This window comes from Porcisia hertigi, chromosome 13, assembly GCF_017918235.1.
Source record: "Porcisia hertigi strain C119 chromosome 13, whole genome shotgun sequence".
Taxonomy (NCBI): domain Eukaryota; phylum Euglenozoa; class Kinetoplastea; order Trypanosomatida; family Trypanosomatidae; genus Porcisia; species Porcisia hertigi.
Genome location: NC_090572.1, coordinates 76,259 through 87,500, shown reverse-complemented (window position 1 = coordinate 87,500; position 11,242 = coordinate 76,259). Strand labels below are relative to the sequence as shown.

The window sequence follows — 11,242 nt, the reverse complement described above, 5'->3', positions numbered from 1 at the left end:
CTAGAACTACAGGCTGCCCAGGAGGCGGAGCGACGCCCGCTCTCGCTCACTGCCGCGGTGCCGCACTTTCGATTTCACATGCCATACAAACAACGCAGCAAAGTCCTCGGTGCTTTCCTGGATCGATATGCAAAGCTGCACGGTACGTTGGTGACACAGTACTTGCTTCTGCCGCGCACCAAAGTGCTCACACTCGTGTATGCACCTCGGCCACTGACCGGGCCACCCGCGCAGGGATCGGGCGCCGTCGAGGCTCGTGCTGCAGCTGTTGTGGAGAAAGGAGATCAGGGCGACGCACACGCTCTTGGGGAGGGTGTCGAGGTCGCTGCGGCGCTGGATACGGCAGCGGCGGCAGCAGGGTCGCCGTTGCCGCTGTCGCGCACACTTCACTTCGAACCCAGCGATCCGCGGCTCCCCAAAGGTCTTTCGGCGTATTCTGTCAACACCGTGCTGGACGTGCTGGTTCAGGCTTCTCCGCACCACGCGGCGTCGGTGCCGCGGCTCATGCAGAGTATTGACGTTTCTACACTAAATCGGCGCGTTCTGCCGTTCCTGCGCCACCTCGAGTATGTCTACACCACCGCTGTTACTCAGCGTGGACGGAAGCACGTGGGGCTGGTGGTGCTGGTACCCACTGAGGGGGAGAGACGCCTCAGCACCCTCAGCGACGCAGAGAAGCAGTCTGTACTCGAGGCTGAGGCTGCTGCCGAGCTCACAGGGAGGAACACACGCCAGCCAGTGACAACATCTGCTGTGAGCGGCAAGTCGATTCCTTCGGGCATGGTTTTGCAGAGGCTACCGGCTGTGTTGGAGGGCGCGCGTCGATCGACCTTGGGTGAACGTCTCGTCGAGATGCATCCCGCAGCTACCAAGGTGGTGAATCGAGTCATGGCAGTGCGCAACGGCTACGCGCGGAGCCTGGTGCAGCGCACGTCGCGGCTTCACCTCGAGCTTTGGCACCAGCACTACCGCTATCCTACCAGGGATGCAGCTCCTAGTGCAGCAGCGGGCGCAGGTAGCGTGTGTGTGCGGGAGATGTACGCCCGCATGACTCTTAGCACGTTTGTCGTCGTCGTGGGCCTTCCGCAGGCCGACCTGGGGTTTGTGCTGGGCCGTGTCGATGGTGTGTGCGGCTGGTCCACACCTCTCCGTGATCTGCCGCCCAGTGTGTACGGATGGTGTCTGCAGCGGGGTTCTCAGATGTTGCTCGCGTGTCTGCAGGAGCTGCACGCCCGTCAGCTCATCCGCTTGTCGCAAAGTGGCCTCAACAGCTTTTTCTCCCCGGAGGCATGCGACGTTGTCACCTACACACTAGAGCCGCAGTGTTCTGTAGATGGCTACACGCACCACTTCATGTCCGCTCCACCCACCGCCGCTGCGTCGCTGTACGCGTGCATGCGCTACTGGCTACCGTTCTGGAGCGCCATCGGGCGACCGTCACACAGGCTCGAGTCAACACTTCTGGCACTGCAGTCGAATGCTACGGTGGCACAGGTGGTGGCGCTCTCAAAGGTCCTGCGACAGGACCCCAGCGTTCTGGGAGCGCAGCTTTACCAAAGCAGTGGGCTACCGCTGGAGTCACGGCGCAGCGTCCGCCTCGGCGCCGTCGGCAACGTCGCCGCAATGCATGGCTCAGATATGCGAGGCGCGCCTGGTCGGGACGGCACTTCTTTTTCTGCATCATTGTTTGCACGCCCGCCTCATTGGCGCGATCGCGACGCTGGCGGCATTTCCACAAGGGCGCCGGTGGCCTACGGAGGCCGCCACGTCGCGCTGCAGCGTCCACGCAAAGCGCCCCGCACGGAGATCAGCGGCCGCACCGTAGCCGAGGCACTGGAATCCGCGTTTCACCACTTCTCTCCTTTCAAACGCGTCGAGGAGGTGGTGCGACTTGTGCTACGTGGCCGATCATTGCACCTTTCGCACCACCCACTTTTTTGTGTGCCCGCCACGCTGCCCGCCATGCTGACTGGGCGGCGCAGGGGACTGGAGACCAACAGCGCGCTTCTTCACTCCCTCAACGGTGTCGCAATGGCCCTGCCTACGGAGTTCAATATGATGGGCACTGGGCAAGGGGGCGGTGCGTACAATCGGCTGGTGAGCGCGTCGACTCTGCACATGGCAACACTCGCAGAGACGCTGCGCGCCGTGCGAAACTCGAACGCCGTTCATGGAGCGCAAAACTTGCAACGTTCCTCGTCAACGGAGGTTCTTTCCGAGGAGGTGGAGAGGGTTTATGCACCACAGGCGGCGGCTTTTCCTACTGGTACGGCCACCACCGGCTGCGAACCCGCGCAACCGTGCGTCGCCATGCCGTCTCTCTCACTATCTTCAGCCTTGTTGACACCATCCACGCAAGCGCCAGAGACACGATCGCCTCCTTCAGCGAAGCTGTCAATGTCACTGCTGCAGGTGGAGGCCGGCTTCGAGGTGGTCACAGATATCCTGCGCATGATTCTTTTTAGTGACCAGGCGCACTACCGCGCCAGCGTCGCGCGATCTCTCTTGACGGCGCTCAATCGACCCTCGATGGTGTCGCACGCGCGCACGTTCCTGCAGCGACTGCCGGCGTTTCGACGGACGCGGCAGCAAAGCATTCGTGTACCGCAGATATCGCTTGCGCAGAGCCCATATATTCTTCCTATCAGCGCCCTGCGCACTACGCCCCGTCCGTGTGCAAACTTGGCCGTGCTGCACCAGTGGGCTCAGGAGGTGGACGCCGTAGGTGGAGCAGTAGCCGGGGGTCGCGAGAGCTCCACGATGTTATGGGCACGGGCGGAGATGAACTCACTGCTTGCATTGAATGCGCAAGCACCCTTGCAGCGCACACCACCACTGCCGCTGGAGCTTCTTTATCAGCCCTTGATGGACCCAGCGGACATGTCGATGGCGTCGAATGTGGTGCGGCAGAAGATGACCCAACTTCCTCTGCCACAGCTGGCGTGGCCGCCAGAGGCTGTTGCGTGCGAAGGTCTTCTGCGGCGACGGCGCTCTGAGCGTGCAGGGAAAGTCGATGAGACCGGCATGGTGGTCGAAACAGCGGCGGCACGACGCACCCGAAAGCGTCTCAAGCGGAAGCGCTTCTCAGCAGCGAGAGGAGGAGGCGACGCATCAAGCGAAGAGGAGGAGGAGGAGGACAGCGTCGACGAGAAGAGTGACGATGACGCAGACAGCGTTGCGGTGACTCGCGCACAAGCGGAGACGGCCCGTCGGCTGTACCCTGCCCGCTCTATTCGCAATTGTGGTGATCCGCCGTACCTACAGGATCTGCCGATCGATGGTCCCCCAACCGCGGTAGAGCAGTGCGCTGTCGAGGCGTGTCGCGAAGCGCTGAGTAGTAGTGCATTCGCATCGTTGTCGCCCTCCAGCTCGCGCCGCAGTGGCAGCTGGAGTCCCGATGGCTCTGGCCTGATGCCGTATCCTAGCATATTTCATCACGTGGACGGCAGTTGGCACTCGTACATGTGGCATCTCGTGGTGCACACTGTCTACCGCTACATCTTGCGTGTGCCAGGGATCTGCCACGCCGACTTGGAGGCACGATTGTTGGCGAGCGGGGTGCTGAGCCAGCGGGCGCTGTGGGTGGTTCTGCAGTTTTTGGTGGACCATCAACTGTTGCTGTGCCACGAGGAGGAACTCGTGCAGCCACTCGGCATCCCAGGCGGCGATGTACTCGGCGGCCCGCCGCGGTTGCGCAGCCCATTTCAGCGGCGCAAGCGTCTCCGGCCCGATGCCACGGCGTCGTTGCCGTCGTTCATACCTGCGCCCACCGGCGAGTCCGACTCCTCACCACGAGAGGAGGAGAATGATGTTCGCCTAGACAGCATTCGGAGGAACTGCTGCTATCATCCCACACTACCTTTAGATAGGCTGCGTCTTGTCATGTCACCCGGTCTACTTGACCCGCTGCTAGCCTAAGGGGGCCGGGCGGGGGCCTTGAGACCCCAATCTCACCTCTTTCTGGAAAAAAAAAACACACAATCCCCGACGTTCAACCCCGGCGCACCGCCCACCCCCATTTCCTTACGCTGCTGTTGCTGCGCTAAGTGTGAGTCAGGGGAGCTGCGACCTGGGCCTTCGTGGGGACCAATGGACAAAATCATGACACAGGGCTTACAGGTGTGTGTGCTGTTGCGCGCTCGCTCCCCCACCCCTTGTGCTGCTCAACAAAAGCGCTGCGATAAAGGAGGAGGGGGGGGGGTGGCACACGGCCAGCCTACGGGGGGGGGCGGACGGCGGGCGTAGCACGTGCGCTGGATGAAGGGTTTCAGAGGGTCCCAACTCTCGACGCCGACCAACTTCCTTGAGCACACCCCGGGCATCCACGCATCTCCACTCCCATGCACAGCAGAGGCCGCCGTCTGCCCCCCTTCTCTTCCTCCCCTCTTCCCCCCAAAGCAGAGCCCCCCTGGATGCCGCCTGCTTGGGTCCATGCCTGCAGTTCATCCAAGTTCATGTGGCGCCGATGACGCAGCACCTGCTCGAAAAAGGCACGCTGAAGTCGTCAGGCTCCTGCCTGCACTCGATTGCAGAGACGGCGAGTGTGTACGACCAGCACATCGGTGTGGATGGCCAAAAAGGGGCATGAAGGGTGTCGTTTTGGGTGTGCACACACATACACACATATATATATATATATGTGTATGTAGGTGTGTGTGCGTGTGTGGACCTGTTCGCGGTGAAACAGAAACCGGTGCTGAAGGGGGAGAGTGGAGAGCGAGAGGGACGTTGGTGACGGTGGGTGTGCCGAGGGAAGTCTATCGGACACACGAATTCTGTGTACATAACATATGCATTGTACACACGCATACGAATGTGGTGCCCTTATCCGCGCAGGCGCACTGTGCATTGTTCTCTAGCCAGGCGGAAGGTGCGTGCGTCTGAGAAGACACCGACTCTCTTCCTCCTCCTCCTCCCTCTCCCCCCTCTCCTCCCTTCCCCCCCCGCTGTGCATAGGCGTGCGTACAAGGTCAACGCCATGATACAGGTGTACAAAAAAAAGTTAAAAGTGAGAAAGACAAAGGCTGGCGCCAATGCAGGGCAGTGGCGACGGTTGTGTGGCCTCGTTTGCGGTGCTGCGGCGGATGCCGATAGGGAGGGGGAGGGAGGGGGACACCTGTGTGCGCTACATTTATTCCTGCTTCTGAATATCTCCACCCGTTATTTGCAGGACACAAACACGAAATTCATAATGTGCTCGCTTGCGTCGTTTGTACGCTTTTGACGTTACACGGCGCCTCTTATACATCCTCCAGTCGTATGTTCATGAGAGCAGCTTTTCACTATTGTTGCTTCTTCTTTCCCCCTCCCCTCCCCCTCCCTTCTCCTCCCCCTCCTCCCCCCTCCCCACGTCTTGGCTCATCTATTCGTGTGGTGTATATCCACACATATATGCATGTGTATATCTGTATATATATATATGTGTGTGTGTGTGTGTGTGCGTCTTCCACGTTCAAGTGTTCTAAACGATTCCAGTACGCACGTTCCTCTATCGACGTTTGAATTTGTCGGGCGGCATTGCGCACTTTTTAAAAAGTATCTGCGTCGTCGTGTGCAATCTCATCCTCCTTTGCCTTCGGCCCCCCACACACACACACACACACGCCAGACCTGCCTCCCCCTCCCGTCGCCATCATGCAGCTCCGTCGCGCCACCATGGAGGACATGTACGAGATGCAGAACAGCAATCTCCGATGTCTTCCTGAGAATTACAACCTTCGGTACTACTACTATCACATACTCTCATGGCCACAGTTGCTCTACGTGCAGCAGGACTACAACCGCAATACTGTTGGCTACGTCCTAGGGAAGATGGACGACGAGGAGGTCGCCGACAAAAAGCACGGCCACATCACATCTTTGGCTGTTCTTCGGTCGCATCGGAAGCTGGGCATCGCATCACGTGTGATGCGGGCGACGATGAAAGAGATGGACGCCGAGTATGGCGCTCACTATTGTTCTCTGCATGTGCGCAAGACGAATGATGCAGCGCTGCACCTCTACCAGGATACCCTCAACTTTCGTTGCGTGGGTGTGGAGGAGAAGTATTACATGGATGGGGAGGATGCCTATCACATGAAGAGCTTCTTCCGCCAGCCGAATCCTGGCTCCTACGTCGACGATCACAAGCGACTTATTCACAAACCTGTTCCAGGAGACTTGGACGCTCACTTGGCCGCGGCTGGCGCTTCGCCACCGGCGGTTGGTGGACGCGGCGGGGAGAGAAACGGCAAGAAAGGCAGCGGCAAATGCGATAAGGAGATCTCCATCAAAGAACGGGAGGCGGCTATGGCGGAGCTGCTGGAACTGGACACGGATGTCAAGGGCAAGGGCTCTGGTGGCAGGACCAAAGGTGGCCACAAGAACAGCGGCGCAAGTGGTGGTGGCGGAAAGAAGGGCAATGGGAAGCAGAAGTAAGTCCTCTGCTCAATCCTCCTCCCCCCGACCCCCACTCCAATAGGCGATTTAAGCGCGCTGAGGTCCTCAGTGAGTGTATCTCCCCCGCACCCTGCGGGTGCTGGCAGTCTCTCTCTCTCTATATAAATATATACTCACACACACATACACACACACACGTGCACACCATTAGAGGGTTGCATTCATCACCTGACAGAATAACTCACATAACACAGATGGGCTCGCGTGTGGTATATTCCCGTTCGCATCTTTTTTTGCGATGAACGTGGTGTGGGATGTGGTTGCACGCATCCTCCCATGCAGAGTCACCTATGGAATGTTGTACTCACCCATGGCCAAGTGATGAGTTGCCTCTCCCACTTCCCCTTCCCACTTCCCCTCCCCCTCTTTCTCCTGCACACGCTCTCGCATGTGAGCCAAGAAATATAATACCCCAAGTTTGGCAGAAGAAGATGTTCGAACCCTTGCGCGAGTTGCTCTTGGAGAATCCGCAGGCACTCATAGAAGATGCACAACTTTTGGGTGAGAAGGCTGGGCGGCTGTTTGGCTGCCGCGACCTCAGCGCCTACGCGGCGCTCGGCGCCGCAGTGTATCCACCGCTGCAGTGCGTCAACGACGGCGTCCTGGCGTGGTGTGCGGCGCATGGAGTGAGTGACTCCATCAACGGCAGCGGGGGCTCGCAGACCGCTAACTCAACCTCCTCAAAATCCGCAGACGGTATCGCCGCTCTTACGTCTTCGTCGCTGGACAACCACGGCGAGGTGGACACGAAATGGTGGTCATCGCTGGTGACTGCAACAGGCACGCACCGGCACCTTCACTGCAGACGTCGCCATTGGATACACGAGGTGTGCGCATCCGCTCCACATATTATACCAAATGTATTACACGGTCTCATCAAGGCGGCGTCGTTTCTACTACCGGGCCTTCGCAGCGTTTTTCCAACTGCACTACCGAGTGCACGGAGGTTGCTACTGGCACGGCAGTCTCACCGTGATGGGCCTGAACGTGTAACGGCTCTTAGTTTTCATCCATTATACTTGTGGCTCGCGGTGGCGGTGGATGATGGCGGCACAGGCGCCTCGACACGTGTCGTCGTGTACGATGTCAGCGAGGGAAGGATGGTCTGTGTGCTGACGCACGCCTTCCAGATGAATGTGAGTTGGTTGGAGTGGAAGTCACAGTCGCGCGATGTCTTGGCGGTGGGGTGTCGCGGAGGTGTTTTACTGTGGAGCCTCTTGGCTGGTTCCGTGGGCAATGCCGCCGATGCTCATTCCTCCGTTTCCAAAGTATTCGCGAAGGCGGATGCTGCTGCACGCGCACTTTTCTATCCCACCCGCAGCGGCTTCACCGTCACTGCCGGTGCCTTCGCACATCAGAATTCAAACACTCTTGCCTGCATCAGCGCGGCGGACACGCGTCTGTTTCTTCTTCAATTGAGTGAACCGCCTTATCGTCCGCAGGCGTGCGGTACCGTTCTCATCCCTTCTGTCGACGGCGGGCTGGGTCGAGTGCTGTTCAACGACGACGATCTGTTCCTAGTGTGCACGGTGTGCGGGCACGGATCCCTGGCGCTCGTGCGCATTCGACCCTCGCCCACGTCTGCGTCCGCTGCTTCATCGGCCGCCACCTTCCAGTCGTGTGTTGTGCCTACACCAGCTCCAGTGGAAGGCATTGTGCGTGCTACGGGTCTCGGACCTTCCCTGTTTTTCATGAGCACCTCAGGGCTTGAAGGTGTCTTGGTTGCCCGTATTAATCCCTTCATTGGTGTGGAGATTGTCTCGATGATATCTGTTGGGCTCTACCGTGGTGTGGGTGGCTGTGTCACACACTTTGTGTGCAGCCACCGTCGTCTGTGGATTGTGACAGAGACGCACCACCTGCTTGTGTGCCGGTACGGGCAGAGAAATGGTGTATTTTCGTTAATCCCCGTGGGTGTAGCAGCGATGGAGGTAGTGGACATGGCCTCCTTCGCGGGTTGTGAGACGGGCTCGCTTGTCGCAGCGGTGGAGGTGGATGGCACCATTCACTTTTTCCCTTCGTATCACCGTTAGCGTCTCGACGTGGGGGAGGCGGGAGGGGAGGGAGAGGGGAGGACACGATATCGGATACGATTCTCTACTCCTCTCCTCGCACACGCACATGCGTGCAGCCGTGTGGCGCCTTCGTACGAGGTATGCTGTGTTGGTATGCAAGAGGTGTGTGTGTGTGTGTGTGTGAGTGTGGATGTGTGTGAATCTCAAGTATTGCAGAGTGAGGTGGTGGTCACCAACACAAGGAGTGAGCTCAGAAAGTGTTTTGTGAGCACCACCGTTCCCCTTCTCCATTCCTGCCAGCTTTTTTTTTGTTTTGAGTGTTTGGCGGTGAGTGGCGCTGCTCTAAGGTGTTTCACAGAAGCTTTGTTCTCCATTGTTTTGTGGTGTTCCTCCGTGCTACGTTGTCTATCACCCGCGCCCAGTTCGCTTTTTCCCCCTATAAATTGGGTTCAAAGATGAAGGATGCCATGACGGATCTGGTGTCGCCACCACATCAGCTCATGTCGTTTTTTTTTTGTGTGTAGGTATGCGTGTGACACACACACACACACACACACACACGTGCGCACATATGTGATGTGTGAATATGTCACACCGTCGCATAGCTCCATTTTCCACTGCCCCTTTCTTTTTGTCTGCATACGGATCCCCCCCCCCCTCCAACACTTCTCTCCCCCCAAAACATACTTATGCACACGCGCGTGTATTATGTATGTAGCAGGACAAGCGGATCATGTACAGTCGTATGAGTCCACCGTTCTATCAACCCCACAACACCTACACACTCATACTCACATACACTCGTTCACTCCCTCGTACGGAGAGGCGTTGGGGATGTCCAGCGCACTTGACAGCATCACCGCCGCAACGAAGCTGCGCCATGCGGAGTTCGATATGCAGCGAGAGCTAGATGCGAAGCGCGAGGAGTACAATCGACGCATGGCTCAGGTGAAGGAGGGCGAAGCTCAGTTGACTGTCGATCGGGCAGAGTTGCAAGACACTCTCGTGCAGTACTACAAATTTATTCAAGAAAATGAGATCAAGCGTAGTCGTGCTATGAAGAAGGTAGCCATCGAGGAGCAGCAGCGCAAGGAACGGGAGGCGTACATTGCACAGCTCACGCAGCGCCTGCAAGTCTTGGAGGCGAAGCGGGATGAGATGAAGCTGCACTACGATGATATCGAAAAGTATCAATTATTTTTGGAGGAGGTCCTCTCTCGCAACGACAGCGATGAGTATCAAGAACCACGCGACATCATTAAGCGCTGGATGACACTGCGTGACAACACAAGCGTTCTGCAGGCACGTAAAACCCAGCTGGAGGAGGATCTTCTACGCACACGGGGATCGTTAAACCTGGCTCGCCGGCGCCGCAGCACGGAGAACATCGCCCTACAGAACCGACTGAACGAGATGCAGATAGCCTTCGAGTCGTTGCAGAAGTCCATCAAAGCAAAGCAGGACATCCTCGACCGTAAGCTCAAGCAAAAGAGCTCCACGACCCGCACGGTTAGCCACGTCAGCATGGCCACGACGAACCTGTACGACCGGTGCGTGTCGTGGACGCGCAACTATTCAGGCCGTGGCAGAGTAGAGACGCCCCACAACAGCGTCCTCCATCAGCTGCATGTCATTTGCGATTGCCTCGAGGACTTCCAGAGCATCATCATACAACATCAGGAGCAGCAGCGCCAAGCGGCAGCCCAGCAAGCAGCAACCATCGTCGCACCATAGGCGCTTGCGGTAAAGGCGAGGCTGCGCAGTGATCTCTGTGGGTGTGCGTGCGGCTGTGTTACCCCCCTCCCTCCCCTCCCCTCCTCCCCCCTGGTCCCCACCACGTATACGCTGTGACCCCCGGCGCCTCGCTCACTGCTCCTTTTTTTTATCCCCCGGGTCGCCACTTCTTCTTCAGGTCATGTAAAGTATCACTTCAAGAAAGAGAACAAAGGAGTGCTTTGACAGCTTTCCTTCCGCCTTTTTTTTTCTGTCAAGGCTATTCTCTTCTTTCTTTGCCATCTCCTCACCTTCCCTCCGCCCCCAGGCCTCTCTAGGCCTCCTCTCACTGGGCTAGGCGGGCTGCTGTTTCCATCGTTGTTGCGGTTCGCTCTCAACTCTTTTCGGGCTTCTGAGGCCTGACTTGAGGTTTCGCGTTTTCTGGTGTCCTCATGTTACTGTTCATGTTTTTTTTTTCCAGGCCATGTGTGTGTGTGTGTGTGTGTTGTGTGTGACGTTGAACACGAGTTGGTCGCTTCGCCGTCTTTGCCCGTCTTCACCCCCCCCCCCCCAGCTGCATCCATGCAGACATCACCAACTACGCAAAGTTGTGATTTACCCCATTTTCTAAAGTGAGCAGCGGGCACCCGACCGTATTTGACATACGCACGCTGGCCGACACGTGCCGTGCACCCAGGTTCACCTTCCCTTCAAACTGCATGGATGAACGGGGGAGTGGGAGGGGTGCGGTGCGGTGCGATGCGGTGCGATGTTTTTGTCTCTCATGTCTAGTCTCAAAACTCCACTTGATCTCTTTTTTTTCTGCTCTCCTCTCTCTGATGGAATGGGGGGCCCCATTCGCTGGGATGACGCCTGTTGTCCACCAACACCACCACCACCACTACTACTATGGCTGGGCCATGTGTCTGTAATGGCGCTTGACTTGGGCAGACATTGGAGGATGCAACAGGCGACAAAAAACACACTGCACCTATAGCCACTCGACTTGAAACACCATAGCACCTGCGCATCATCTTCCATTCTGCATTGGTGTGCGCGTGCGCAGGTGCGGGTGT

The 11,242-nt window shown here is 57.9% G+C and overlaps 4 protein-coding genes across 4 annotated transcripts in view; all 4 read left to right on the top strand.

Annotated features, from left to right (window-relative positions):
* Window positions 1–3,918, top strand: part of JKF63_06217 (uncharacterized protein) — a gene marked incomplete at both ends in the record, with an annotated part of 5,718 nt that extends 1,800 nt beyond the window's left edge. The window contains one exon of the mRNA XM_067902167.1: window positions 1–3,918. This exon is cut by the window's left edge and continues 1,800 nt beyond it. Within this exon, the coding sequence (XP_067758664.1) occupies window positions 1–3,918 (3,918 nt within the window).
* A 1,716-nt stretch (window positions 3,919–5,634) lies between these two features.
* JKF63_06216 (uncharacterized protein) lies at window positions 5,635–6,417 on the top strand (the record flags this gene model as incomplete). Its single annotated transcript, XM_067902166.1, has 1 exon — window positions 5,635–6,417. The coding sequence occupies one exon, from the start codon at window positions 5,635–5,637 to the stop codon at window positions 6,415–6,417; it is 783 nt and encodes a 260-aa protein (XP_067758663.1).
* A 452-nt stretch (window positions 6,418–6,869) lies between these two features.
* Window positions 6,870–8,471, top strand: JKF63_06215 (uncharacterized protein; the record flags this gene model as incomplete). The annotated part of the gene is made up of 1 exon (XM_067902165.1): window positions 6,870–8,471. The coding sequence occupies one exon, from the start codon at window positions 6,870–6,872 to the stop codon at window positions 8,469–8,471; it is 1,602 nt and encodes a 533-aa protein (XP_067758662.1).
* An 816-nt stretch (window positions 8,472–9,287) lies between these two features.
* On the top strand, window positions 9,288–10,187 carry JKF63_06214 (uncharacterized protein; the record flags this gene model as incomplete). Its single annotated transcript, XM_067902164.1, has 1 exon — window positions 9,288–10,187. The coding sequence occupies one exon, from the start codon at window positions 9,288–9,290 to the stop codon at window positions 10,185–10,187; it is 900 nt and encodes a 299-aa protein (XP_067758661.1).
* Between the last annotated feature and the right edge of the window lie 1,055 nt (window positions 10,188–11,242).